This window comes from Dermacentor silvarum, chromosome 4, assembly GCF_013339745.2.
Source record: "Dermacentor silvarum isolate Dsil-2018 chromosome 4, BIME_Dsil_1.4, whole genome shotgun sequence".
Lineage (NCBI taxonomy): Eukaryota > Metazoa > Arthropoda > Arachnida > Ixodida > Ixodidae > Dermacentor > Dermacentor silvarum.
In genome coordinates, this window is record NC_051157.2 from 55,092,378 (window position 1) to 55,117,532 (window position 25,155).

Consider the following 25,155-nt stretch of genomic DNA (forward strand, 5'->3'; position numbering starts at 1 on the left):
AATTGTGTGCTATATTTCACATGTTATTCTGTTACTACTACTACTACTACTACTACTACTACTACTACTACTACTACTACTACTACTACTACTACTACTACTAATAATAATAATAGTAATAATAATAATAATAATAATAATAATAATAATAATAATAACAATAATAATAATAAAGAACACCCACCTGGTGTGTTATATATGCTTAGTGGTAGTGGAGGTGGTGTTGATAGTGTTGCTATACAGGCCGATTTAGTTTGGCAGACTTGGCCGTCAATTGTCCGGCGAGTGTGTCTCTTTCCGCGTCAAATATGCCGCCGTGAGTCGATCAGACCAGTCTGTCACAAGAAGAATGCGCGACAAGTACTTGCACATTATCCGCGTTCCTTCCGAAAATATTCCGCACCATTTCCTATAAGCGGGAAAATCAATTAGCTTTGCCGCACATAGGAGACCAGCGCGGAGAATGCCAACTAATTTCTGTCGTGTCCTGTTTACTATTTTCCTGTCCGCATTCGCTTCGCGCAGTGGGGCTGGGTTTCTTAATGAAATGGCTGTCTGACAGTGAATTCAGTTGCATCGGGCACGCGGGCCTTCGTAAATATCGTTTCGACGCACGCAATTGGAAATCAATGGCGAGATTTAGCGCAGCAGGCACGAAACAGCTTGTGAATATATGCCCCACCGAAGCTGGCTGCTCGCAGATCGGCGAGCGAAACGCTTCGGGAGACGAGCCGTTAGCGATAGTAATGACCAATGTTTGTCATCGTTTAGGAGGATTGATGAGGCAAACTCTGTACTCTACTTCGCTCGCTTCGCACCTTAGAAAAAGAAAGAAAGAAAGAAAAGAAGGAAGTGCCTTGTATACTGCGTCTACTTCCATGCCCCATCAGAAGGTTTGCGCTTGTTTAACCTGCAAGTATGAACAACGTGGTCGAGCAACACGTTCTAAAGGAAAAAAAAAAGAGAGATAGCGAATGCATGTACAAACTATAACGTTTATGGTATCTGAACAATCACAGTGCCAAAGTTCGTGCTTGGAAACAAGATAAGTTTCAATAGGTGTAAACATTATTTAGAGTTATAGCCTTTTTTCTTTGAAAATTGCGAGGTAGAAATGGTATCACGCCTACTGTTGCCTTGTTCTTGCTTAAATTTTGCATCAATATCTCCCTTAGTGGTCCTGATCAATCAGTATAACACTTGGCTCTGTTATTTGGCGCTGTCGCAAGAAAAAAAGATTAAAAAAAAGGAATGAAAAAGAAATATTCTGAATGCATTTGTCTGCAGCCATGACCATAACTTGTGTCTAAAGTATGGCGACTATGGCGTAATCTAGCTGATTCCACCGTCCGCAGTATGGCAGAACTTGACGTTTAAGATTGGCTTCCTTTACTTGCTGGGGGCGCAGTGTGGACATTAGGGGGAGCTCAGTCAAAGGCAAATTCGTTTCTTTTTTTTACAAACTATAGGCAAATAACAGAGGAAAGTGCATATATCGAACGATCAGGACCACAAAATGCAATCTTCCTGCGAATTTTCAGCAATATTAAACTAGCGCGATGCGTCAACTCTTCTTTCATTGTTTACAAGATAAAACGTAGGTCTCCTCAGTACATATGTCATAATTTTATTCCTGTAGTGATTGGCAAAAGTACTAATAAAGCGGTGCTTCATTACGGGCAAATAAACCTAAAGACGCACTAAGCATATCTTTTTTTCAGCAAACGACGTCCTTGAACTAAATAATAATTGGCAATGGCGTAGGTCTTCCAGGTCCCCATTGTTTGTTAAGAGCAAGACATCAAAAATACTAGAACCCGAGAACCGGCTTAAAAATAACCCGCTTATGACGTCCACTACCACAGCGGGAGCCACTGAAAGCGTACAATTCGTACAGGTTGTGACGGCGCGTGTGCCAACTTACGTAGTGGTTTATTATGGTGATTCTCTTCGTTCACATGCCAAGTGGCATTACAAGAAGTGATAGTACGTGTTTACACTGTATTCGGCTAAATGTCACCTATACGAGCAACTACTTGCACAAACTGCGATTTACTTGCTCTTCGCAACGTAATATGTGCGATGACTTAAATCATGTTTTATGTGTCTACATGTTGCATGCTGCCTCACGAGCTACTCTAAAGCCTACTTTAAGTTTACGCGGCAGCTCCATTGCGTTGCACCATGTACTTATACTTTCGAGCAGTTACTAGTCACGTACTTTGCGCGCACGATACTGCTCCTAGAATATAGCTTGAAGCAGCTGCGAGGAGACGAGTACATGAACAAGAAAACAACCACGACAGGACGAGCGCTAGCGGCCAATACGTCAAATGAACGTCGTTGACGCCAACTTGGGCCTCTGGGTATCACAACAACAAACAACATCTATGTAGTCGCAGGTACGTAATGCGAAGATGTCAACCAGAGTCTGTACGACGTTTTTGTTATACTGTGTGTGTTTTTATGTGGTGTGCGTGTGCTCTGTATACAAGGGGTCATTTCATGCATCATCCTCGCCATCTGGAGTAGCATTCTAGGTGTGTGGCCCGGCAAACAACTCTTTCACCCATTAAAGAACGGTTGCATCTCCCTCTCTCATCGCTCGGTTCGGCATACTTGACTCTATACTCTTGAAACGTTCTTATACTTGATTCTTCTCCCTTAAAAGCACCAATCTTATGCCAACAAGTAGTGGCGAGTGCTGATCATACCGTGCGAGGATTGTCCTTCAGGGAGTAGGGAAGGTTGAGAAAGATCTGTAACCCCCGTATTCAGAAATGCATCTGAACTTGAAGTTCATGCTTGACTTGATGTAAATCACGCCTGGCGAGAACGTGCACAGGAAGCTCACTGCGTTTCCATCGGCACGTTCGCGACAGGCGTCATTTAGATCTAGTTAAACATGGGCTTCAATTTAAGATGCATTTCTTAATACGGGCGTTAATGATGGAAGCGCGAACAGAACGAATGAAGGAACGAACGAAGGAACGAACGAAAAAGAAAACAGAACAAGCGTTCGTCTGTTCTGTTAACTCTATATCTACCATGAATGTCCACCAGCTTGCCCAGTTTTACATGCTGAAATGTAGCCGTAATGTCGAATAAGGAAACAAAGGTAATTTTCTTTATTTCATTCCGCCTGTCGTGCTATCCACAAGTTAGAATACAACAGGAGTATGTGCCGTATTTGGTTATTTTGTCGCATCTACGGCGAACTTACGCGCCGGCTTGCTCGTAAGGAAATAAGGCGTTTTCCGAAAAACACGGCGTAACACCCACCGCTGATACAAACGGATTGCCTAGAGTGCAACACGGCAGCCATTTAAGCTATCAGGAACCTACTGTCGGAGTGCACCAAATACGCAGACCTCTTACGAAAGCACGGGGCCAAGTGGCCAGCAGTGGGCTCAACCCTAAGCGAAGGCCGACATCGCCCTGCGAGTGCTATATAGGCTTTTGTTGCCGAATAGGGCATCATCCGCATGACGAGAGAGCGTTTCTCGATAGCTGGCCCTTTCGACTAGTGGAAACGACCCGAAAACATGTAAAGAAACAATCAGGTAGGAAAGAACATGTTTTTACATGGTTTACATGCGTCTTTTTAACCGCCAAAAAGTATGATCCAACTATATATAATGACCCTGTCGACATTTGTTTCCCCAACCCTATTATACCTATTAGGCCAGTGAGTCACCGACATTTCAATAAAGCTTTATCAGCATCATTCGCATGAACAAGAACCAAAGAATAGCAAATAATTATTTAGTGCCGTGGTAAATGAATGCAGAAATGAGCCACTGACGCGCCACCTTCTTTTCTGGCGAACGTCGTCCTTGACTAAAGAAATAGCTGGGGCGACTCATGCGTTTAAGTGTTTTTTTTTTTTTTTCTTTAACGGTTAAAAATAACCCGTTCCAGCGGCCAAACATCACAGCAGAGGAAGCGCTGAGTGTGCAAGCGCCATCCTGGCAAGAGTCGTTTGCGTACTACTTTCTCGTCCCTGAAAAAAAAAAAAAAAAAAAAAAAAAAAACAAGAGAAAGGCGCTGACAGCAACACTTTGTGTGTCGTTTCACGCGCAATCCTGTCGGCAACAACACGCGTTACACGCGAAACACTTGAATTTGGTGCTTATATTTAGAGGACGTTCTCAATTCACTTTTACCAGGCATCTATGGCTTTATTTCACGTAGACACTTCGATCTGAAGGGACATTATATTTAGCTGTGATATTAGCTATAAGTTAGCTAAAGTTAGCCATAACTCTAACTATGTTGTTATAGTCAAGGACATATTGGCAGGACGAGTGCATTCCTGTCAATGTGTCCTTGTGCGGCTGTGTTTTTTTCACGCAGACAATCACGCTAACACAAATTCACCAACCAGCCAGCCAAGATGTCCTTGTTGACATTAACTAGTATACTGCCATACATTGTCGAGGATCCTAACTCTGCTGAAAGATCTGCAATCTGAAAACGTAAAGTTCTTTCTTCAATCGCTGGTAGCGGTGAATATAAAAGTGAGCCTCGGTTGGGTAGATGACAGAGGGTGAGACATATCTGCTCTTCCTTTATGTCTCACAGTTGTGTATCTTTCAGTGCTAATTGTTTTGGTTTAGGCGCTATTCGTCTTCATGCACGTTCGATGGTTTACGCAGAAGTAATCGATTGCTATGAAGAATCTGGAACTTTACGGTCGTTTCATGTTTCCCCACGTCACTTCTGCCGAAATAAAAAAAAAAATGAAAGTGCCAAGTAGATGGACAGTACCAAGGCAATGCTGTTTGCCGTAGCATGGAGCAAGTTAGGATATTTTTTGTGTATTTCGCCTGATTACATAATGAGTTATTATTAACTAATCAACTTCTCAAGTATTCATAGCAAAATCCTGAATTCTTAATGTTAAATCTTAATCTTAAAAAATCCCGATCCAGCTTTCTGTGGCTTAACACGTGTGACATGAAAGTTTTTAAGAGAAGCTTTATAGGCTCACAAGTGTCGGCGGCGGTGGTGGTGGTCACGCTGAAAAGTGGGCCGATCCTGGCAATTGTGCAGAAAGGGTCCAAGCTCATTCGCACATATTAGGGACAAAAAAGAAAGCGAGAAAGAAAGACAGAGAGAGAAAGAAAGAGAAATAATAGAAGAAAGGGATAGAAAGAAAGAAAGAGAGAAAGTGAGGGAAAGAGAGAGAGAAAGACAAATAGAGAGAAAGAGAGAAAGAGAGAGAAAGAAAGAAAGAAGATCACCACGAAGGTCAGATACACACACGACAAGCTTCGCTTACCCTCATTTTCTGGACAGGGCAAGGGCTGGTGATTTTTTCGAAGCCTTAAAGAAAGCCCGCTAAACACATGTCGCGCAGCCCTTTTCTCGGGCATTACCTAGGTTTTGTTCAGCTACGTGGCACTTGCATATTTTTAAATTTTGCCGCAAGTTACGTGGGACACATGACACAGAAAGACCTCGTGGTCATTCATATGACGCTGAAGCCAAAAGGCGGCCAGCGATGAATGGGAGCCATTCTTCGAGAAAGTGGCACGGGCAACAGAGACTAGGGTTGTGTGGCTGTTGCGAAAGTGTTTATTTGCTTTCTCTGAAGCAGGCGCGAAGGTGTTTATTTGCACAGAGCAAAAGGGCCAATGACCTGCGGAAAACTCTGAGAGGCTGAAAAACGCCCGAGTCAAAAGCTGCTGTCAACCCGGTTGCGTAACGAACACTATAGCGACGACTGAGGCGTGAGAGACAACCGAATAATAATAAAAAAAAAAAGAAACAGAAGAAGTAACAACGTTTGCCTGGATTACTCACTGGCTTTTTGGAGATGTCTTCGAAGATACTTCACCACTGGCGGGCACTTGAATCAAAGGGGAATATTTGGGGATCCGCAACCTATACGTAGGGCACAGCTGGGAATTAGTGAGGCACTCAGCTGCGTAGTACCTGCAGTGCCTCAGCCGTCATCTACCTAAACAAAATTATGTGTACTACGTGCAATGCTGCTCTGTTTTTTTTTTTTTTTTTTGTTTCTGCCGCTCCTCTCGCTTACATTTTGTGACTTCTTTCTTTTCAACTTTCCTTCGCAAATGCACGACTTCCTCGGCACTATTTATACCTGTAATGCCGAAACACTTCATTTGGATCTCACACCAAATTTTTGTCGGAATCTACAAATGGGAATCTGTAACGCAATTTATGTCAACGGAGGCGCGCATATCCGATTCGTCGTGTTTGCCGAGCCCTGGCACGCTCACCAAGAGCACGCCCTGAAATCCCTTTATAAAGTCAAATGGTGTTATTTTCTTTATTTGTCTGTTAGTATAGTTATTTGTTTTTATCGGCCGTGTTCGTTTGGAGGCATATGAGAACTATTTGTTGCGCTCTTGACGGGGCGTACATTCTGCACAGTCTGACTGCGACTGTGTAAGACGTGAGCGATACTTGAGCTCCCCAAATTGGAAGATCCTTGGTTTTCAGCAGCTTTGAGATTAATCTCCTAAATGACTCACAGCTCCAAAGGCGCGAGTCACTGCCTGCTCTTTGCTCTTGCTATGGAAATGTTCTTGCACGCTTGAAGACTTTCCATGCATTTCAAGACGCCCGCTAATGAAAGTTTGTTCGCAACCGTAAAGACAGTCTTAATCCCGTTTACGCTCGTTAATGTATTCGAAGCTATAACGAGCTGGCAGTCATGGGTTTCACATCGAATCTTAAACATAGTGAAACCCAGGCGGTGCTTTATAGCAAATCGCTCACAGGTATATTTGGCATGAGGCAGCCGGCGATTTTCTGCAGCAAAACGAGTAAAAAACAGAATTGTTCTAGAGTTCCATGAAGTACCTTAAGAAAGTCGATATCGCTGTAAACGAGTAAAAATGTTCTTGTAATGTAGTTTTCCTAAACTGCTACGAAAATGAGACGTTGCGAGATAAAAGCAATGGTTTTAGAGAGAGAGAGAAAAAAAAAACAGAAAGAAAAGGAAACACGAGCTTTGGGTATAAGCGCTGCTAGGCGAATCGAAAGCGAAAAGTTTTAATGCCAGTGCAGTTAAAGCTTAACGCTTGACGGATTATTTTCTTCAGAAACTCAGCACCGTGGTTCTAGGTCCAGACGCTTCAGGTTATGCTTACTGTTGAAGTTATTTCGCAGCCGATTGTTAGCAAAATATGTTGCGAAGCTTCGCGGCATCACGTATTCAGAGAGACATGAGCACACACATGGTAGTTTGGTTGAAGCTCAGCACACCTTTCATTTATGCCGTTGTTTTGACAAATAGACGTCATCTTCTCGGTCCCGTAACGTCAGGATTTGCTCGTACGGTTTAGCTTTGCGCTCGTCTGACGCCCAATTGGAGGGATAGAAAACGGCGCATTCAGAGTACGCGACAGTGAGTGACGCAAGCGGTGTGCCACGCCATCGCGCAATTCTCGCTTCCACTTTGGCCGACAGCCTCTGAACGGATGTGAAAGCGTCCGCCGCCATAGCGCAAGCGGTGTTCAGATCTAAATATATACGCGTCTGCATCGGACACACTCACCGTCTCCGACTCCGACTCTTGCGGGGAGTCGGTCACTCGCCGCAAGAGAGAGAGAGAGAGAGAGAGAGAGAGAGAAAAGCTGCTCGTATATAGTCCTCGCGATAACGAGAGATCCGGTAAGCCATACAAGGTATTAAGGTGGCGTTTGTAGGCGAGAGGTAGCACAACATTTCTTACCAAGCGTGATTGCATGTGTGGGCACGCGCACGCATGCACACGTTAACTGTGAAACTGAACTGGGATACACGAGCCAAATCAACGAGAAATATCGAGAGCTGTCCCGTCAGATTGAAGTTTCAGCGTGGTTAGGATGAACTGAGGACGTGGAGGGGAACCGCGCAGTATCACCCGAGTCTGTGTAAACAATTGCGTCCGGATGGTCTTCCTTTCAGTTCGCGAAGAAGGGAGAAAACGAAGCACTGGTAAATGGAAGAAGTTATTCCTTTGAGGAACAGCGCGGGCATCGAAGAACTTAGCCGGTAGAATAGCGACGAAGCGGCCGCTTTTATTTTGGCTGTGGGCGAAGAGTCAACAAACCTGAATTCCGTCGAGACAAGCCGTGACGCTCAATGGAAGACAGTGAAGCCTTGAGTCAATAAACTCAAAGCCATCTCATACTATTTCCTTTCTTTCTTTCTTTCTTTCTTTCTTTCTTTCTTTCTTTCTTTCTTTCTTTCTTTCTTTCTTTCTTTCTTTCTTTCTTTCTTTCTTTCTTTCTTTCTTTCTTTCTTTCTTTCTTTCTTTCCTTTACTGTGGTAGCTGTTGAGTTTGTTTAAGTCCTCGTGCGTTTGTCGAAATGTCATTAAAATAACTTCACTATTAAGTTGGTAGGGTCGTTACGAAACACGGTGAAAACAGCAGAGAAATGGAGGCATCGCATTGATACCGTATTCACTGCACTCAGGTCATCATCGTCGTGCGAGCTACCGCTGTTGTCCATGACCGTAAAGGAACCCATTAAGTAAAGCCCTTGGAACTTTGCAGTCGCGCCAAGGTCATTAAAAATTCAAACGCCAGACTTTTGTTTGTTTGTAAGTCCTGTCTTTTGTTTGCATTGCCTAGTTTTAATGCGATAGCATTATAGGTGGACCCCACACACCTTGTAGGTATAGCCTGACGAAAAATGTGGGCCGTTGCCGAAGGCGTGCAGTCTAAAAATATGGGCCGATTCTGAAGGCAGTGCTGTTTAACACAGCGTCCCAAAGTGCTACCTGTCACGAAGGAATGATGCCAGCAACTAACACGTGACGCGCGCGCCAGGGTTTTCTCGGAGCGGCCTTGGCACGAAAGAAGCGTGCGTTGCGATTTTGGCCTAATGGTTATAGTATTCGGCAACTGTGCTGGAAGACAGAGTTTCGATCCCACCATCAGTCACGCTTTTATTTATAGCATTACAGACAGATTTCACCCACTTTGGAGGCATCTAACAGAAAACTCGAGGTGCATTGAGAGTACGCGATGGCGTCACTGTGTGCACAACATTGCAAAATAGATACGAAGCATAGAGACGTCACTTAGATAAATGAGAATGTGCGAGGTCACCCTTGACGCTTGCGCGTGCAGTTGTCGAGACGTTACGATCATCACAATCTAAATATGCTATCGCATACTTAGAGAGTAGCTGGTGTTAAATTCGGGTCTAGCTTTTGTTTTTTTTGCTACTATATTTGAGGATTCAAAGCCGGATTCAGCGAACCGAATTAATGTTTCCTAAAACATGACGTAACATTCATAAGATCATAGAACGGCCTCAAATTCTAAAGTTTACGCAAAAATTCGTGAGAGCTTCCAGGTTTGATGACTGCTTCATATAAAGGCGAATAGCTTTCTAGAAGCGTTTGACTAATCGCTTACTTTGACAATCATCGTCGATGGCTTCTGTAGAGTTAAAAAAATTATTATAATTGGGCTGCCCCATTCTTGTGGACAAGGCACTGTGCCCCTTCTTTGCTGCCAAATTTGGTAAATGAGTGTGTGCTATTCTAACACAAGTGATGTAGAATGCTTGAATGTATTTAGATATGCGCCTCTCATAACCGTTCTTCCCTCGACAAGCATCATACGTCGCCTTCGTCCACGTCGCATCGCTGTGTCGAGCTCTCACACTATGCATCCGCCTAATATGGCGTTCGCATTTCTGCCTAGCCGTGTGAGCAGTGTTCTGCATAAACATAAACATCCTTTGTGGTTAAAGTTGTGCCCTACGTAGCGTTTATTCGTCGGAGTACAACAAAACAGAAGTGATGCAATTGCCGCCCCACTTACCGTTGTCACCATCGTCATGGGCCTTGCTGTACCGCTTTGTGGAAGCCCAAACAATGCTTGATAACCAGCTACCCGCAAAATGCTTCCTACAAGATTCATTCCCACAGTGCGTGGGATACGCAGCATTTTCTTTCTCAGAACTGTGCTGTGCCGAAAATTCATTCGGTTTACTTTATTTGGAATGGGTCAGTAGTACCGGGGAAACACTGCAGTCGAAATATACGGCTGTATAACTGGCCGGCTTTGACGTGGAAGGCATCAGGTGGGCATCGGCCAGCTAACGCTCGAGTACGTATACTACGGATTCGCCTGGGCGGCTCCTTGAGTTGCTGTCACGATCACTCGTGCCTTCAGGCGTTCATCGGGCTCGTCACGCCTGCGAACCCGGGAGAACCGTGCCGTTCAAACACGCCGCGTTACTATCGGCCGGCAAGCACGCACGGCGCCGGGCGTGCTCGAATGGGACGTCCTTCGGGGCTTCGGGCGGCAACTGCTTCTCTTGCGGTGTGCCCCGTAATGAAGTGAGGCCAGTTTGCACGCACTGGACCAGCGCCTCCTATAGATGGCAGAGGGCGCGGCCCCGCTGATTGTGACGGCCATGTCCATACTCCCATACACAATCCTTCCTTCAGGAAAAAAAAAAAAACAAAGAAGGAAAAACAGAAACAATGACTCTGAGCAGATGTACACGACTTTGTGGAATTGCTGATAAAAGACCGGCGATGCTGCCCTACATTTTCCTGCCAAAGACGCTACCGAATTCCGAAGAGGACCACGCCACTGCGACACCACCGGCGCACCTTCTGAATACTATTTTGTTTCCGCAACACGCGCTGCTCACGTGGTCTTTCAGTGAGCCGCTTCAGCTGACGGTGAATGCTCCCCCAGCGTGATAGCTTGCCGAATCAGTAAATACCACCTCCGTTTTTTTAAATTACCGCGCATATTTCTTTAGAGCTTTAGCAGGTTTAAAACATAGCGAAATCACGCAGTCTTTCCGAGACTTCCACGGAATATTGAGGGTAGACCAGCTTTACAAACGCAAGCTCGCGACCTACATGCATACAGAAATAAAAAAAAAGACCGTCAAAGTTTCGAACTTTCGTTCATGGTAATGAATCGGAGTTTTGATCTTAGAACAATAAAATACAGATGACCAAACTTGCGAACAAACTACGGTGAACAAAGTCTAAAATATAAAATACCGAAACTTTTGAACAAGAATAAGGATCTTATCACTATAACAGAACGGTACTCGTCAGTAGCTACATTTAAAAGTGCTTTAAACGAAGAAATTCTTCTGTTAACTTATTTAGTGTTGTTTCAAGCATACCCTTTCCTTTTTTTCTTTTTTTATGACAGATCAATTTTATTGCGATAGCAATTATATGTACACTTCAACCGCATTTCTGCCGTCGCCGTCGCCGTGAGGTTCCGTATAGATAAAATCTTCGCCGCGCGCCGTATGCCCGAGCGGAAGCGTGGGGGGCCGCGCGCTATCACGGAGAGCGAACGCACTCAATCACCCACGCGCAAGCAAGGAAGCGGGATGCCAGCGCCGGAGGGAGCGCGGAGGGGCGCACTTCTACTCTGCCAACAACCGCGCTCGTCGCTCGCCCCGCACCGTCTCTTATCTCCACACGGCTCTGACCTTTATGCACTGTGCATTCGCCGCTCAGTTTCCGTTGAAGCGATAGACCGCACGTACCTTCGCCCGCTGCGGCGTATGCGCTTGCTGCCAGCGTTTTGACAGTCGTCTGCAGTCATTCAGTGCGATCTATTCATGTTTGTTTGTGCGCGCTCACACCACAGTTAGTAATAGTCGGGCCACATTTTCCAACGCACGCTACACATGAAATGCTGCCCGGATCGACAGTGCAGCACTACAGGTGTGTCGCTTCGCACGCGCTGCCCACGGGAAGCGCTTCTCATCAACACCACCGTTTCACGCGCGCCTTCTCGTGGTCATCGAGTCTCTCTTCATGTCGGTCTACTTACGCCGCAGCACACCTGCTTACTTAATCAGCTCATGTTTACTACAATTCATATTGCTACCAAAGCCGCTCACCTTACTTCGTATGACATTGCTGTGTTGCTATCGCATTCATTGCTTCGCCCTTAGGGCGAAACTGTGACATTTTTTTTGGCGTGATATTACTTGTTGCTCATGTACAATTGTGCCTGTGTGTCGCGAGATAAGGCGTGGATACCGTCAGTGTTTTGAATTCTGTTTACTGTTTGCTTGATGATTTCTGTGCACATTTTTTTCTTTTTCTATGTTAGTAGATATTGAAACATGTTCTTGATTTGTATATCGCTGTTTCTTCCGTGTACAGTTTGTATAGGGCCCCGGACGCAGTCAGGTGCAAGGAAGCACCTTTTGTGCGTGACCCTCTAGTTTCTTGTATAAGGAAACTAGAATAAAAAAAAATTAAATTAAGGTTACCTGTAACAGACAGCGTTGTTTCACCCTTTCAGTTACATTTATGGATGGCGTGGGAATTACCTGCTTGACAATTCGAAATGTCCCAGTAAGTAACTAAAATGATTCACCAATTAACTTGTAATGCGAATCATTCTTTCGCTAACCAAGGCACTTTCGCGGCTAATAGGTGCTATGTCTGATGTGGGCGGATCCACAGCTGCTGCAAGAATGGTTTATTCAGTGAAATACTTGAAATTATATACAGGGTGTTCATTTTTAAATTTTACGGAATTTTTAGAAATCGCCTGTGGCAGGAAGCCTAATTATTATCGTTGAACTGGGTTATTCGATGAGGCGGACATTAGTAGCACGAGAAATCGAAACACGTATTCAACTAATTACCAAAACATTGACTACTGAACTTCTTAGTGAATTACTTTGCGACCCATATTGCAATTTACGAATTGTAGCCGGTGAGTTTGAGAGATGCATCCACTTGAAATGAATTTCCAGGATGACATTCGTGTAGAGATATTATTTCCCAAAGTGTGGGACGAAATACATGGGCGTTCCAGTTACTTTTGAGCTACAATGTGTAATACAGCATTTTGGTAAAAAAAGTAAGTGGAACAACAGTGCATTTTTATACGGCGAGTTTGATGGTGCATATATCTCCAAACTGGTGTCATTCTGGAAATTAATTCCAAGTGGATACGCCTGACAAGCTCACCGGCTACAATCCCGTCTCCGGTCCACATTCCCCACTCCCTCCCTCACAGCAGCTAACGCTACGTAGAAGATGCGTGACATTGTACCACCTTTATGATCGGCCCATATCGAACAGGTTTTAAAGTTTCTTCGCCGGCGTACAAATTCCATCGTCGTTTTAACACAGACCACATGCCAGATATATATATGCACAAAGGATTGTGTAACCCTCGCAGATGACGTCACAATCCGTGTTCCTTTGACATTAGCATTACCTCAGCATTACCTCAGTAGAACACAGTAATCGACATGTAAAGTGGCGTCGAAAGGCCGGAGTAGAAGTCATGCCGTTGCCGTCATATGATAGTCGTCCCCGTGGTCGTCGTCGTGCTGTTGTAGTGACACACAAACTGGGGTCACACAACACACACATAATCTGGCGTTACGCAACTGCTTGCCTTACACGAACACGTTAGTCCAGCTGCTAACGGTTTGTGGAGCTCCAAACAATGCTGTAAAGCAAGTTACCTGAATGCGACGCTAAAGTTAAAGAACCGCAGGTGGGCAAATTTATTCCGGATGGAACACTCGTCGCTCGTCGAAATCTTAGCTTACGGGTCAAGCCCGTCATGTGCATCATCGTAAGTTCCGCAGTAATCGCTGTTGCTCGTGTTGATTCGAGAATTTATACCCGTGATCAAATCAATACGGTCCATACGCGCACCAAAACAGCTTAATTTGTTGGTAATTCAAACGCACAAGCTGAAATTGACGAATGCACTCGAAAGTTTGCAATGTGAAGTTCGGAATGCAACGCGCAATTTCAAGTTACATTCATAGGCGAAGAAAAACGACTTGATCGCAGAATCTCTGGGTCCATATACCTTTGCTCAGGGGAGTACACATTGTTAACTTCTCGTGCGCAATCTGATTACACAAGACTCTTTCGCTGTAGAATCAGCGACAACTGTTAAGAAACTTACTGGTCGAGTCCTGGCCGTGGCAACGCTCATGTACTGTGCATTGGATGTACGTTAAGAGAACCCCAGGTGGTCAAAACCAATGACTATCAGTCATGACATCAATATCATTGCATGCTCGTCAGTTACGTCATGATTAACGATTATGAAATCACGTGTGCACCATGGCGCCTACCCGCATTGGATGATGATGATGATGATCCTCTGTACAAATGGCACATAACCACCGTGGTGGATCGATATGCGGTTATGAGCCAGGGTTGTGCGGGTATGAGCCAGGGACAAGAAAGAAAGAGAGAAATAAAGAAATAAAGAAAAAGAAAACAAAAAACAAAAGAAAGAAATCACATGTAGCTCATACCGGGGCCGCACATTTCAGCTTCGCTGGTTTACCATCCGTACGGGGTGCATGGGCGGTGTATTGTTTAAAGCGAAGGCTAGGCAAAACGAAATGCGTCTGTTAGCATAACCTGTCCGCAGAAAACTATCATCATAAGCAGTGGTTCGAGCGTCATCGTCGTCTTCCGCAGCTGGCTCGTTGGCGCCCCTCGGGTTGCGCTGGTGCTCGTGCTCGGCAAGCGCTCGTGTCACTGCTCCCGCATTCTTCCTCGTCTTCTTCTACTCCAGCTGGCTCCGTTGCCGCTCATCATTCCAGTGTAGAATTTATCTTCTCTTCTGTCGTCGTAATCTTCTCTTCTGTCGTCCGGGGTTAAGAGCCATTGCTTAAGGGGATATGAGCCATTCATTGTCTTACTGTGACGGCCAGATCTAATTTTGAAGCAATTTAATTTCGAACAATCGCAAGCAGCAATGGCGGTCGAATGCTGCTAACCACGCCGCCAAACGAGAGCAAGTAGTACGAAAGGGAAGGAAAAGTAGTAGGTCAGGTACACACACGACAAGCTTCGCTTACCCCCATTTTCTCGACAGGGGAAGGGCTGGGGATTTTTTTAAGAGTTGGTTTTACGACTGTCGATGCGAATGCTGAGAAAAACTGAAAAACCACTTCTACATCTCGCATTCTTACTGGTCTGTACTAAATCTTACAGAATTTTTCAATGATTCGTTGTTCTCTACGTACGTCGTTCGGAAAAGCGTACTCGTTATTCGGCGCGGTACCGGTGCAGACTCTACAAATCACGGTGGGCAGCTCCTATTTTCTCAACAGCGCACGTTTACCATAGAAACCTTTTCACATCTTAGGCCCCGCTCTCATCTTAAACATTGGAAACCACCGTGTTGCTGTTAACTAACCATTTTCAGGTATGCATGTAACATAGTAGTTACCGTTTACCATTACCACTACCAATGGCGCCTCCATCCGATTGCGCAAACATGCGGTTTACCGCGCATGCGTAACTGGGGAGGAGGGGGGGGGGGTTCGCTAAACTCTAACGGCGAAACGGTAACGCTGTGTTGGTCATAGCATAACTTGTTTCAGCACATCAACTCGCACACCAGGCGTCTGCTTGCATTATGCGTAAGTACAGCTTCTTTACGGTGCATGCCAATATCTACCTTTCGTGTCATACGTGTGATTAATGCTGAGTAATTCACTTTCGTTGAAGCAGCCAACGTGCTCCACACTCTTGCACACACTTTTTAAACGTTCATGACGCTGAGAAGCTAAGAGCTGTGCTATCGCCATCTGCAGAGAAGGATCAGATTTAACGAAACGAAGTTAGCGTCACCTGACAGGCATGACGCCAACTATTTTGCAGATATGCGGACTCTGAGATCCGCGGCTATTGCGCATATCGAAAGCCGTTTGCCGGTGCAGCTCAAAACACAGGATGGGACATATTTGTGGACTATATAAAAGCGTCACCTTGCATCGGGGACAAAGGTTGCGACGTTTTAGCGTAATCAAGTGAAAGAAAAAAAAATTGACGCTTGAACGCAGCGGCCGTGCAAGTCCAGACTACTATTATTAGCGAGAGATGGCGCCGCTCTCTAAAGGCTCGGTGAGTGCGGGATTTTTCAAAATGTTCCGGGGTTGTACGATAGATTTAGGGATACCGCTTAGCTGCCGCACAGACGCTGCAGATACGCACTGCATAAGAACAGTGATGTTGCTTCATCTGCTGTAGGCAGATGTGCCATTGCAAGATGGCGGTAACTGCCATATACTCTGTCTTCATTGCACAGGTTGCAGGTTCCTAGGGCAAAACAACAACAACAACAACAACAACAACAACAACAACAACAACAACAACAACAACAACAACAACAACAACAACAACAACAACAACAACAACAACAACAACAACAACAACAACAACAACAACAACAACAACAACAACAACAACAACAACAACAACAACAACAGCAACAACAAATTTGACTGAATAAGGTAGAACGCCTTGAGCCACAGCACGGAGAATAAGCGGTTATTTTCAGCGCTACTCACGTTATAAAGGTGATTCCTGGGTCGAGATGTACCAGGAACAAGGAAACGTCTAGGACGAAAAAGTTAGTGAACAGAGATCCATAAAATGACAGGTTTACTCGTACTTCTCAACCATTGGAAATAAATTGAAATCGATCGATTGATTGAACCCAGCAGTAAAACTCGCTATACGGATCGCAGACAGATGGGGTCCGCCATGAGGGAGCTGTCATCACGGGCGCGGTCTAGTCCTGTGGAGCATAAAGTTCATGAATATGGTACACCAGTCGTTGCGCCAGTAGGCTGCCACACGGCTGCCGTTGCTGCTGAGTATGACAACCTCCGCGTTTAAGACGGATCGCAATGGCCACTCCCCCACGCCCTTCACGGGACCGGGTTTCCTGCAAGGAAACAGCGGCGTGTGTAGAGTTACCTTCAAGTTCAAGATTGGCGAAAGACGCGCGATGGGCTGGCGCGAATTGGTCATGTTTCTTATTTTTTATTCAAGTGGTGTTACCGTTTGAAAACATACACACACGCTGGCGTGTTTTTACTAACTGCGCGGCTGTATGGTAATGTAGCTATTCTTTGATGTTGCTAGTTCACGCTTTATCCTTTTGGAAGCAGTGCGTGGGAATTTTTCACCAAGGTGTTGGCAGCACGCGCGCTCGTCCTGTTCATTTCAAGATGTTTTTTTTATTGCTGCATGTGTTCCTAGCTTCACAAACACTCAAATATGAACACAAGCAGCCATGAAATGTGGATGTCCCATGATCCTAATTTGAAAATCTTGGCGTTCGCAATGCACGGGAAGTACTAGAATTCTGAAATATTTCTGAAATAAACGATTTTGTCTTTGCGCATTTCTTCACGAGTGGTTTAGTATATAGGTACAATAAGCCAGGAATGCATTTTAAAGTTATTTTCTCATTATATGGCTCTATAAGGGGTTAAACGCTTCAGTACACAGTGCAATGATTCCACATGAACTCTGCATAATTGGTACGAAAACGTTATGGGTAACACCTGGAAATCTTTGATTGCGTGCTTGTTTGAGTGATCTGTTACTTGATTTATTGGTGTGGTTTAACAAACCTTACTTAATTGGTGCTAGAATTACCACGAAGAACATACGAAATTATTTGAACAATCGACGGTGTAGCTCATTGCTTACGGGCAGAACTGCTGCAGTGCACGAGGCCCCGGGTTCGAATCCCAGCGAGCCCATTGCGGTGGAATCAGGATTGACAGCTGCATACTTGTGCGACTTTGCAGAATCACAACTCAGTTTCGAGCTATCTTTTTCGAACAGTTAAAAGAAAAAAAATTCAGTTGCTTGTAATTAAATCACAAACGTTGCCCGCACATAACCTTTCGAGCACATGTTAAGGAATTTTTATAAAGGCAGTGATTCATTCACACAAATTTTCTTGGTCATAACAGTGGCCATAGTGAAAACCAGCTAAATTCCACGTTGTTCGTAAAACGCACATTTAACACTTTGAATCACTTGCATATGTAATGCACTACAAAGGCCGTAATTTGTCCCCACACTCTAAAGTTCGTCTACAGATTACCCATAAGATGTCCGTCATTTTAAACAAATGTAAACAAGGCGTCCTTTTCAGTTCACCGAGGACAGTGGGGAAACATAACGAACCTGGTATAACGCATAAGCAGAGACATAGAAAAAAGAAAGTTCAGCGATTATTTGCAACGCTTCCAATCAGGCAATAAACGTTCAAGTTTGGTCTTATTGAAGTTAACATGATCCCAATTTTCGCCAAACGTAAACTAATAGTAAATTCCACTGGCGGATCTGGAGCAAGTTTTTTTTGCTCCGCGGCCGAGAATTTGAATTCCACCGGCGGATCCAGAGCAAGATCGCATGTTCCACTGGGCGATTTGGGGCAACTTGCTCCGCGACGGAGCGCTCCGCGTTGATCCGTCTTATAGAGCCGGATTTCGCCGGAACTCCAGCGACTAGGCGCCGTCACTTCCGGAACAATCGGGTACGTCGGTTGCTTGCAGCGCTTTTTCAAGCGCTGTCTGGTAACCCTGTGGCGTTGTTTACAGTTCTGAAATGGCGTCGTTCGACCCTGCCGGATTGCTCGTTGCTTTGAGCGACAGCGACAGTTCGCACAGTTCCTCTTCAGAAAGCAGCAGCAGCAGCGATGAGGATGAGTCGTACGTACTGTACGAAATTTTATTTAATGAAATGTTTGCAGAGCCTCCGCACAAACGCCCCAAAATCGTCGGCTACGTCGAAGAAGTCGTACACGTGTACTCGGAGGAGGAGGTATGTATGCCTGTGCACACTGCACACGCGATGTGCAGTTGCCGCTGTGCCTAGAACCCCCAACGTGGTCTAATGCGAGATTGGCAACATGGGTAACCGGATGCGTGCGACAACTTCCGCTGCAATCCCTGCCGGAGCGTGTTTATTTTTCACTGGTCGATCGGGATCGGATCGCTCCGCGGCGGATTTTCTTGCTCCGTCGTGGATTCGGCACACCGCTCCAGATCCGCCAGTGGAATTCACTATTAGCGTAAAGCTGACATTTCTCGGGACATTGGGAAGCATAGCTGATAACCGCCATATGACACTTTAAAACGCTTGCGTGAATTTTTTGTCGCATTTATCTTTTCCCACAGAGTGTACCCCCCCCCCCCCCCCCCCCACCCCCGCCCCTTCATTTTTGCTGAATTTCATCTCGATGACATGAGTAGTTCTGCCAGGGAAACAGGCTACGTGAATTCAGAGCTCTTGTAAAACACTTATAACGCTCCGGAGTGCTTGCATATGTAATTTATTGGAAATGTCGCAATTAATCTACCCATATTAAGCTTTGCTTACACATCACCCATTAACTGGCCCTTACTTAAACAAGGCGCCTCGTTTAGTTCACTGAGCACACCGGTCAAACCTTGCATAACACATGGGAATACCCAAGGTATGAGAGTTAAGTTTGTAACGCCCCTGACTAGGCCAGAAACGTTCAAATTTCGTCACGCAGTGCCCCTACTATCCCCCTTCTCCCCCCCCCCCTGCTTATCTCTATAAAGGTATATATATATATATATATATATATATATATATATATATATATATATATTAATACAGAGTTCTCTCTGACATTGGGAATAGGAAACGAGAGCATGACACTTTCGAATACTTGCTTAATTTTTTTTGCAGGGACTTATTTGTTTCATTCAACTTTCGCCCACAAGTTTGTCATGGGGGTCCGCCCATTTTATTGCGATAGCAATTATATGGACACTTCTACCGGATTTCTGCCGTCGCCGTCGCCGTCGTCGTCGCCGTCGCCGTGAGGTTCCCTATAGATAAAATCTTCGCCGCGCGCCGTATGCCCGAGCGGAAGCGTGCGGGGAGGCGCGCTATCACGGAGAGCGAACGCACTCAATCACCCACGCGCAAGCTAGGAAGCGGGAAGCCAGCGCCCAGCGCCGGACAGAGCGGGGGGGGGGGGGGGGGCACTTCTACTTTGCCAACAACCGCGCTCGTCGCTCGCCCGCACCGTCTCTTATCTCTCCCACGTGCAAGCAAGGAAGCGGGAAGCCAGCGTCGGAGGGAGGGGGGGGGGGGCGCACTTCTACTCTGCCAACAACCGTGCTCGTCGCTCGTCCGCACCGTCTCTTATCTCCACACGGCTCTGACCTTTATGCGTCGTGCATTCGCCAGTCAGTTTCCGTTGAAGCGATAGACCGCACGTACCTTCGCCCGCTGCGGCGCATATACGCTCGCTGCCAGCGTTTTGACAGTCGTTGTCTGCAGTCGTTCAGTGTGATCTATTCCTGTTTGTTTGTGCGCGCTCACACCACGCTTGTTCATTCAGTTAGTAATAGTCGGGCCACATTTTCCAACGCACGCTACACATGCAATGCTGCCCGGATCGGCAGTGCAGCAGCTACAGGTGTGTCCCTTCGCACGCGCTGCCCACGGGAAGCGCTTCTCATCAACACCACCGTTTGCACACGCGCCTTCTCGTGGTCATCGAGTCTCTCTTCATGTCGGTCTACTTACGCCGCAGCACACCTGCTTACTTAATCAGCTCATGTTTACTACAATTCATATTGCTACCAAAGCCGCTCACCTTACTTCGTATGACATTGCTGTGTTGCTATCGCATTCATTGCTTCGCCCTTAGGGCGAAACTGTGACATTTTTTTTCCTTTCATGAACCTTACTACACATTGCGGAATTCCGCTGAACTGATCTGCCATATTCCTACTCTGATGGAAACGCCACAGAACAAACCGGCATAGGCGCCTACGTTGCCTTTTAGGTAAATTTGACTTTTTGCTAAGCTTCACCTTCGTAGTACTTGTCTGTTTATTTATATTTATCACGCAGCCAGGGCTGCGTGATAAATATTGCTGTTCTCGCAAAAGTCAATCAAATAAGCTGTAAAGTGCTCGAATACGTAAACTTTAAATTTTGCCAGCGCATAACGAATACCGTGTCCTTTACTTTCGCCAAATATGAACTTGGTGTAACGGTGACTTCCCGCAGGACACTGTGAAACATAGCATAAAATGGCCATATAACACTTTTGAGCACTTGCTAAAAATTTTTTTTTTACAGAGGCTGTATTTGATCCACATTCATTTAACTTCGTAAAAATATTTGGCGTACCGTTTGTCTCATGTTCGTTAAATTTGTGATCTCGGTGGCAATTGTAATGATGCCATGGCAGCAGGCCAACTTTTGTGGTGATCGCAAAACACAGTTACTAGGCTCCGGAGCACTTGCGTATGTAACTTATTTCATAGGCCGCCAAACATTTTCAATTTCGTCTACACAGTAAGCAATAACATGCCCTTAATTTTCACCCAAATATAAACTTTGTGTAACGCATAGTTCCTTTGGGACACTGTGAGAAAACAGTGAGAAATGATCATTTAATAATTTCGAGCACTCGCTGAAGGAATTTGTTTTACAAAAGCTGTATTTGATCCACATGCAATTCAATTGGCGCACAAATTTCCATAGCGTTCTCCACATGTTCGCTAAATTTGATCTTTGTGGCATTTTCACTTACGCCCAGAGCAATGGGCTAAAATTTAAGGCTCTCGTGAAACGCCCTCATAATGCTCCGGAGCACACATACATAAATAATTGCAAATACTATAATTAACCCACACACTTTAAACTTTGCCTACATGTTACCCATAACGTGCCCCTATTGTCGGCAAATATAATCTAGGTGTCCTGCATGGTTCAACGAGGACACCTGAAAAACTAACTATACGAACCTCGTATACCGCACGAGAGTAGGGGAAGAAAAAAAACAAGAGTTTGGTAATTATTTGCAACGCTTCTAATTAGGATAGAAATGTAAAAGCTTCACAGGACATTACAATTAACATTCCCCATATTTTTACTGAATTGGAAGTTGTTGTCTTGTATAGTTATATTAGGAGTCTGGGAAACATTGCGGACAAAGACAGTATGACACTTTGCAACGCTTGAATATGTGGCTTTTTACAAATACAGTAAATACTTTACACAGATTAAACATTTATAGCTCATCACTCACGACATGCTTCCTACTTCAACAAAATATAAACATGGCTTGCACAGTTCCCCGAGGACTCTGGTAAAAAGCAACTACATGTCTCGCACAACGCTTAAAAATTGGAATTTGTAATTATTTTCAAAGCACATAATTAATGAACGCACTTCAAACTTTCGGTACCCGTCACCCACAAAGTGGCCCCCATTTGCTCTACATATGAAATATCTACCCTCATTGGTTATTTCTAGGTAAGCGGGAGACTTTGTAAGCGTTTCGTATAACGCCTATAAACGGGCCGTAAACGAAGATTTAGCAATTTTAATTTAACTACTAACTCGCATGCACACATTAATGTTCGCCCACACATTGCTCCTAACATACACGACATTTTCTCAAAGTGTAAACTACGGGCGGGATCTAGTTTTCTCAGGAAACCGAAGTGACTGGCATATAACCTTTTTTACCGCTTATAGTCGCTTAACAGCTTTGTTTAAGACGTTCACATACTCAGATTTAGCCGCATGTCGAAGAGCCCCAGATGATCGAAATTAATTCTTTCCTCATAGCCTGTGTGTTGCTTCCGGACAATAAACCCTATAATTCGACTTGAATTATTTCAACGGCTTGTTTGCTTGACTGACTCACTGATTCACTCGTTGAATCACGCAGTTTAATGCCATAAAGCAGGAGTTGTGCTGTCCGAGACGCCGGATTGGAGGATTCGGAAATGAACTCGACCACCTAAAATTGTTTTCTCGTGTACCTAAAGGTATATACAAGAATGTTTTTATCTATCGCTTTTTTTTCATCCCACTTTAATTGGAATACAGCTGTCGTGGTTGCCTGTGGACCAAGGCTCATCACAAAAAAATGTTTTAGCCACTGGGTCACCGCGGGAGTAAGTAGTGACCTGAGTCCAGAACATTTCAGTAGTGGTTGGCTAAGGACCGCGGTCGGCCCAACGGCACTCACCCGGTCCTGGCGAACGCGGCCACGTTGTCCATGAGCTCCTCGGCAAGGCGCCGCTGCGCAGCCGTGATCCCAGCTTCATCCAGCACAGACCCCGAAACGAAGTAGAGGTCATCGCCGTACGAGGAGTGGTTGTGGACGCGGATTTTCGCCGCGCTCCATTGTTCATTCAACACAAAGAAGTGTACCTCGGCTCCGTTGTTGGAGGCATTGTTGGCGTACTGCGTCAGCATGCAGTGGTGGATCACCTGTCGAGCACAGGTTTCACGATAAGTTTCAATTCATTTTAGAGCGAAAGCTTCTTCTACGCCATGTCTCGCAAGGTCACTCATCGCGTCGCAATGACCTTGTGCCGCCGGAGCGCCAGCGCGGCAGGTGTGACGTCACGCCACGTGATCCTCTGTGGAGAGGCGTCGCAGCTGCGCTTGCTGGGAGCCTCGCCGCTGTGGTATCACGTGACTAGGCGAGGGTTTAACGGCTGCTACGCCGGCGCTTGGTCACTCAGTCTCGCCATGAATGGCGCATCGGCTGGGCTGTCTGTGCGTGCGCTTCAGCGCAAGCGACAGGCTGAATCCAATCATCCAGTAGATATAGCTGGACGACAGGCTGCGAAATCTCAAGCAAAGGCAAAGTTGCCTTCTGGAACACCGGAGCAAAGGGAGACCAGATTATCACGTTATAGAGAAGCTTGCCAAGCGCGGAAGCGTGCATTAATGAAACACCGTGTGCATAGTCTTTGCAAAACCAAGCCAAACAGACGTTTCGCTCGTGATAACCAGGATTACAAGAGTTGAACGTAAGTCAATGTTTTCTCACTTCAACGCTAGTAGGCGGGTATACGTATACTTCAATTATATAGACGCCGGGGAATGGCCATATGGCGTCGTGGCTGTTTCAGCTTCCTAGAAGAGTCTGCCAACGCCAGCTGCCTGAACTAAAACACAAAGGAGACATCAATCTGAACAGTGACGGACGCACGCCCGTTTTGTGGCTTGTTTGAGGCTGATGAGTGAAGCGTTTCCCGATCCACGGCAGCGTTCAGACGCATGATACAATGCTATTTAAGTTTGGTGCGCCCGAGAGTTAGTAATTTAAACCACCTTAGCCAGATAGCGCCACCAATTCACACGAAGATTGGAATCCGGCGTTTCGTCTCAATGACATCTGATTTCCTTGGCATGCATGGTTGCACCAGTGCGAATCAATAAGCTACGTTCGCTGTTCTCCCTGCTCATCCCATAGCTAGGCAGCTAACTACACAACACAAAGCACACTGTTATTCTACCTCTGGCTTCCCACACTCTAACCTTCCGTGTCAGTTCATCAAATGTACGTCAATAGAAACTTCATATCTCATGTCTATGCTTAGGAGTGGTTACTTCTTGGGAGTTTTCATTAGCCTAACTTTTAATAAAACCTTCATTCTGAAGCTTTGCCCTTTCTATAGCAATTGCCAGGCGACGCAATGATCGTGGACAGTTAGCTCCGAGAACGCTTGTACAAAAAGCCACAATAATGTTTGAAACGACGAGCCCGTGGCTATCAGCCACACAGTGTTCGAGATTTATAGAGTGCACCGCCTGAGTTATCGACGTGATCCCACTATTGCTGCGAAATGCTTTATTTGTCATACGTGACTGGTTCTGAAGTCAGGCATAGCGACGCGCACTTTCAGAATTACCACATTCAGCAGAGACCGCATTTTACTTTCTTCGATGGCTGCGCTTTTTTTTAGTTGAGCTACTACACTGGTTGCTCGTGTTCTAAAGCAGCATGGTGATGACCTGCGTCTGAAATGGCGTAACGCTGATCATCTCGAAGGCGGTCACCAAAGTGCGACCTCCATATAATTAGTATAACTAACTCTAGAGGAAGAACTGGGAGGATAAGTGACAACCACGTAGGCGCCATCATCATGCAATTTGATTGTAAACAGCGAAATTATTCCCAGTATGCCTAATTTAATGTAATATTACGCCATAGATTTTCAAAATATCAAGATAACCGTCGGAACGTGAAACGTAGGCATGGACTGCACGTAAAATTAATTCCATATGTTTTGGAAAGATCCAATGCTATTTAAGTTTGGTGCGCCCGAGAGTTAGTAATTTAAACCACCTTAGCCAGATAGCGCCACCAATTCACACGAAGATTGGAATCCTGCGTTTCGTCTCAATGACATCCGATTTTCTTGGCTAAATAGAGAGCACCTCAACTTTACCCGTAATGCACTTGACAATGACGTTAGACATCATTAAGCTTTCTTGTTTCATCTCATTATGTAATCATATTATGGACACACATTGACCTTAGCTTGAGCTTACGTTTGGCATGCGTGTGATTAG

At 45.3% G+C, this 25,155-nt stretch overlaps 1 protein-coding gene across 1 annotated transcript; it reads right to left on the reverse strand.

Annotated features, from left to right (window-relative positions):
- Positions 1-16,496: 16,496 nt before the first annotated feature.
- On the reverse strand, positions 16,497-23,583 carry LOC119448122 (uncharacterized). The gene is made up of 2 exons (XM_037711592.2): positions 22,814-23,583; positions 16,497-16,702 (listed from the first exon to the last, which is right to left on the reverse strand). Exons 1-2 carry the CDS (start codon positions 23,041-23,043, stop codon positions 16,534-16,536), a joined length of 399 nt encoding a protein of 132 aa, XP_037567520.1. The 5' UTR covers positions 23,044-23,583; the 3' UTR covers positions 16,497-16,533.
- Between the last annotated feature and the right edge of the window lie 1,572 nt (positions 23,584-25,155).

What these genes read in the sequence shown, in the direction of transcription:
- LOC119448122 (XM_037711592.2), bottom strand. Translation starts at nt 23,043, where the DNA reads ATGCTGACGCAGTACGCCAACAATGCCTCCAACAACGGAGCCGAGGTA. An exon ending in GCCGCGTTCGCCAGGACCGG is followed by an intron (nt 16,703 to 22,813) that starts GTGAGTGCCGTT and finishes GTTTCCTTGCAG; the next exon opens with GAAACCCGGTCCCGTGAAGG.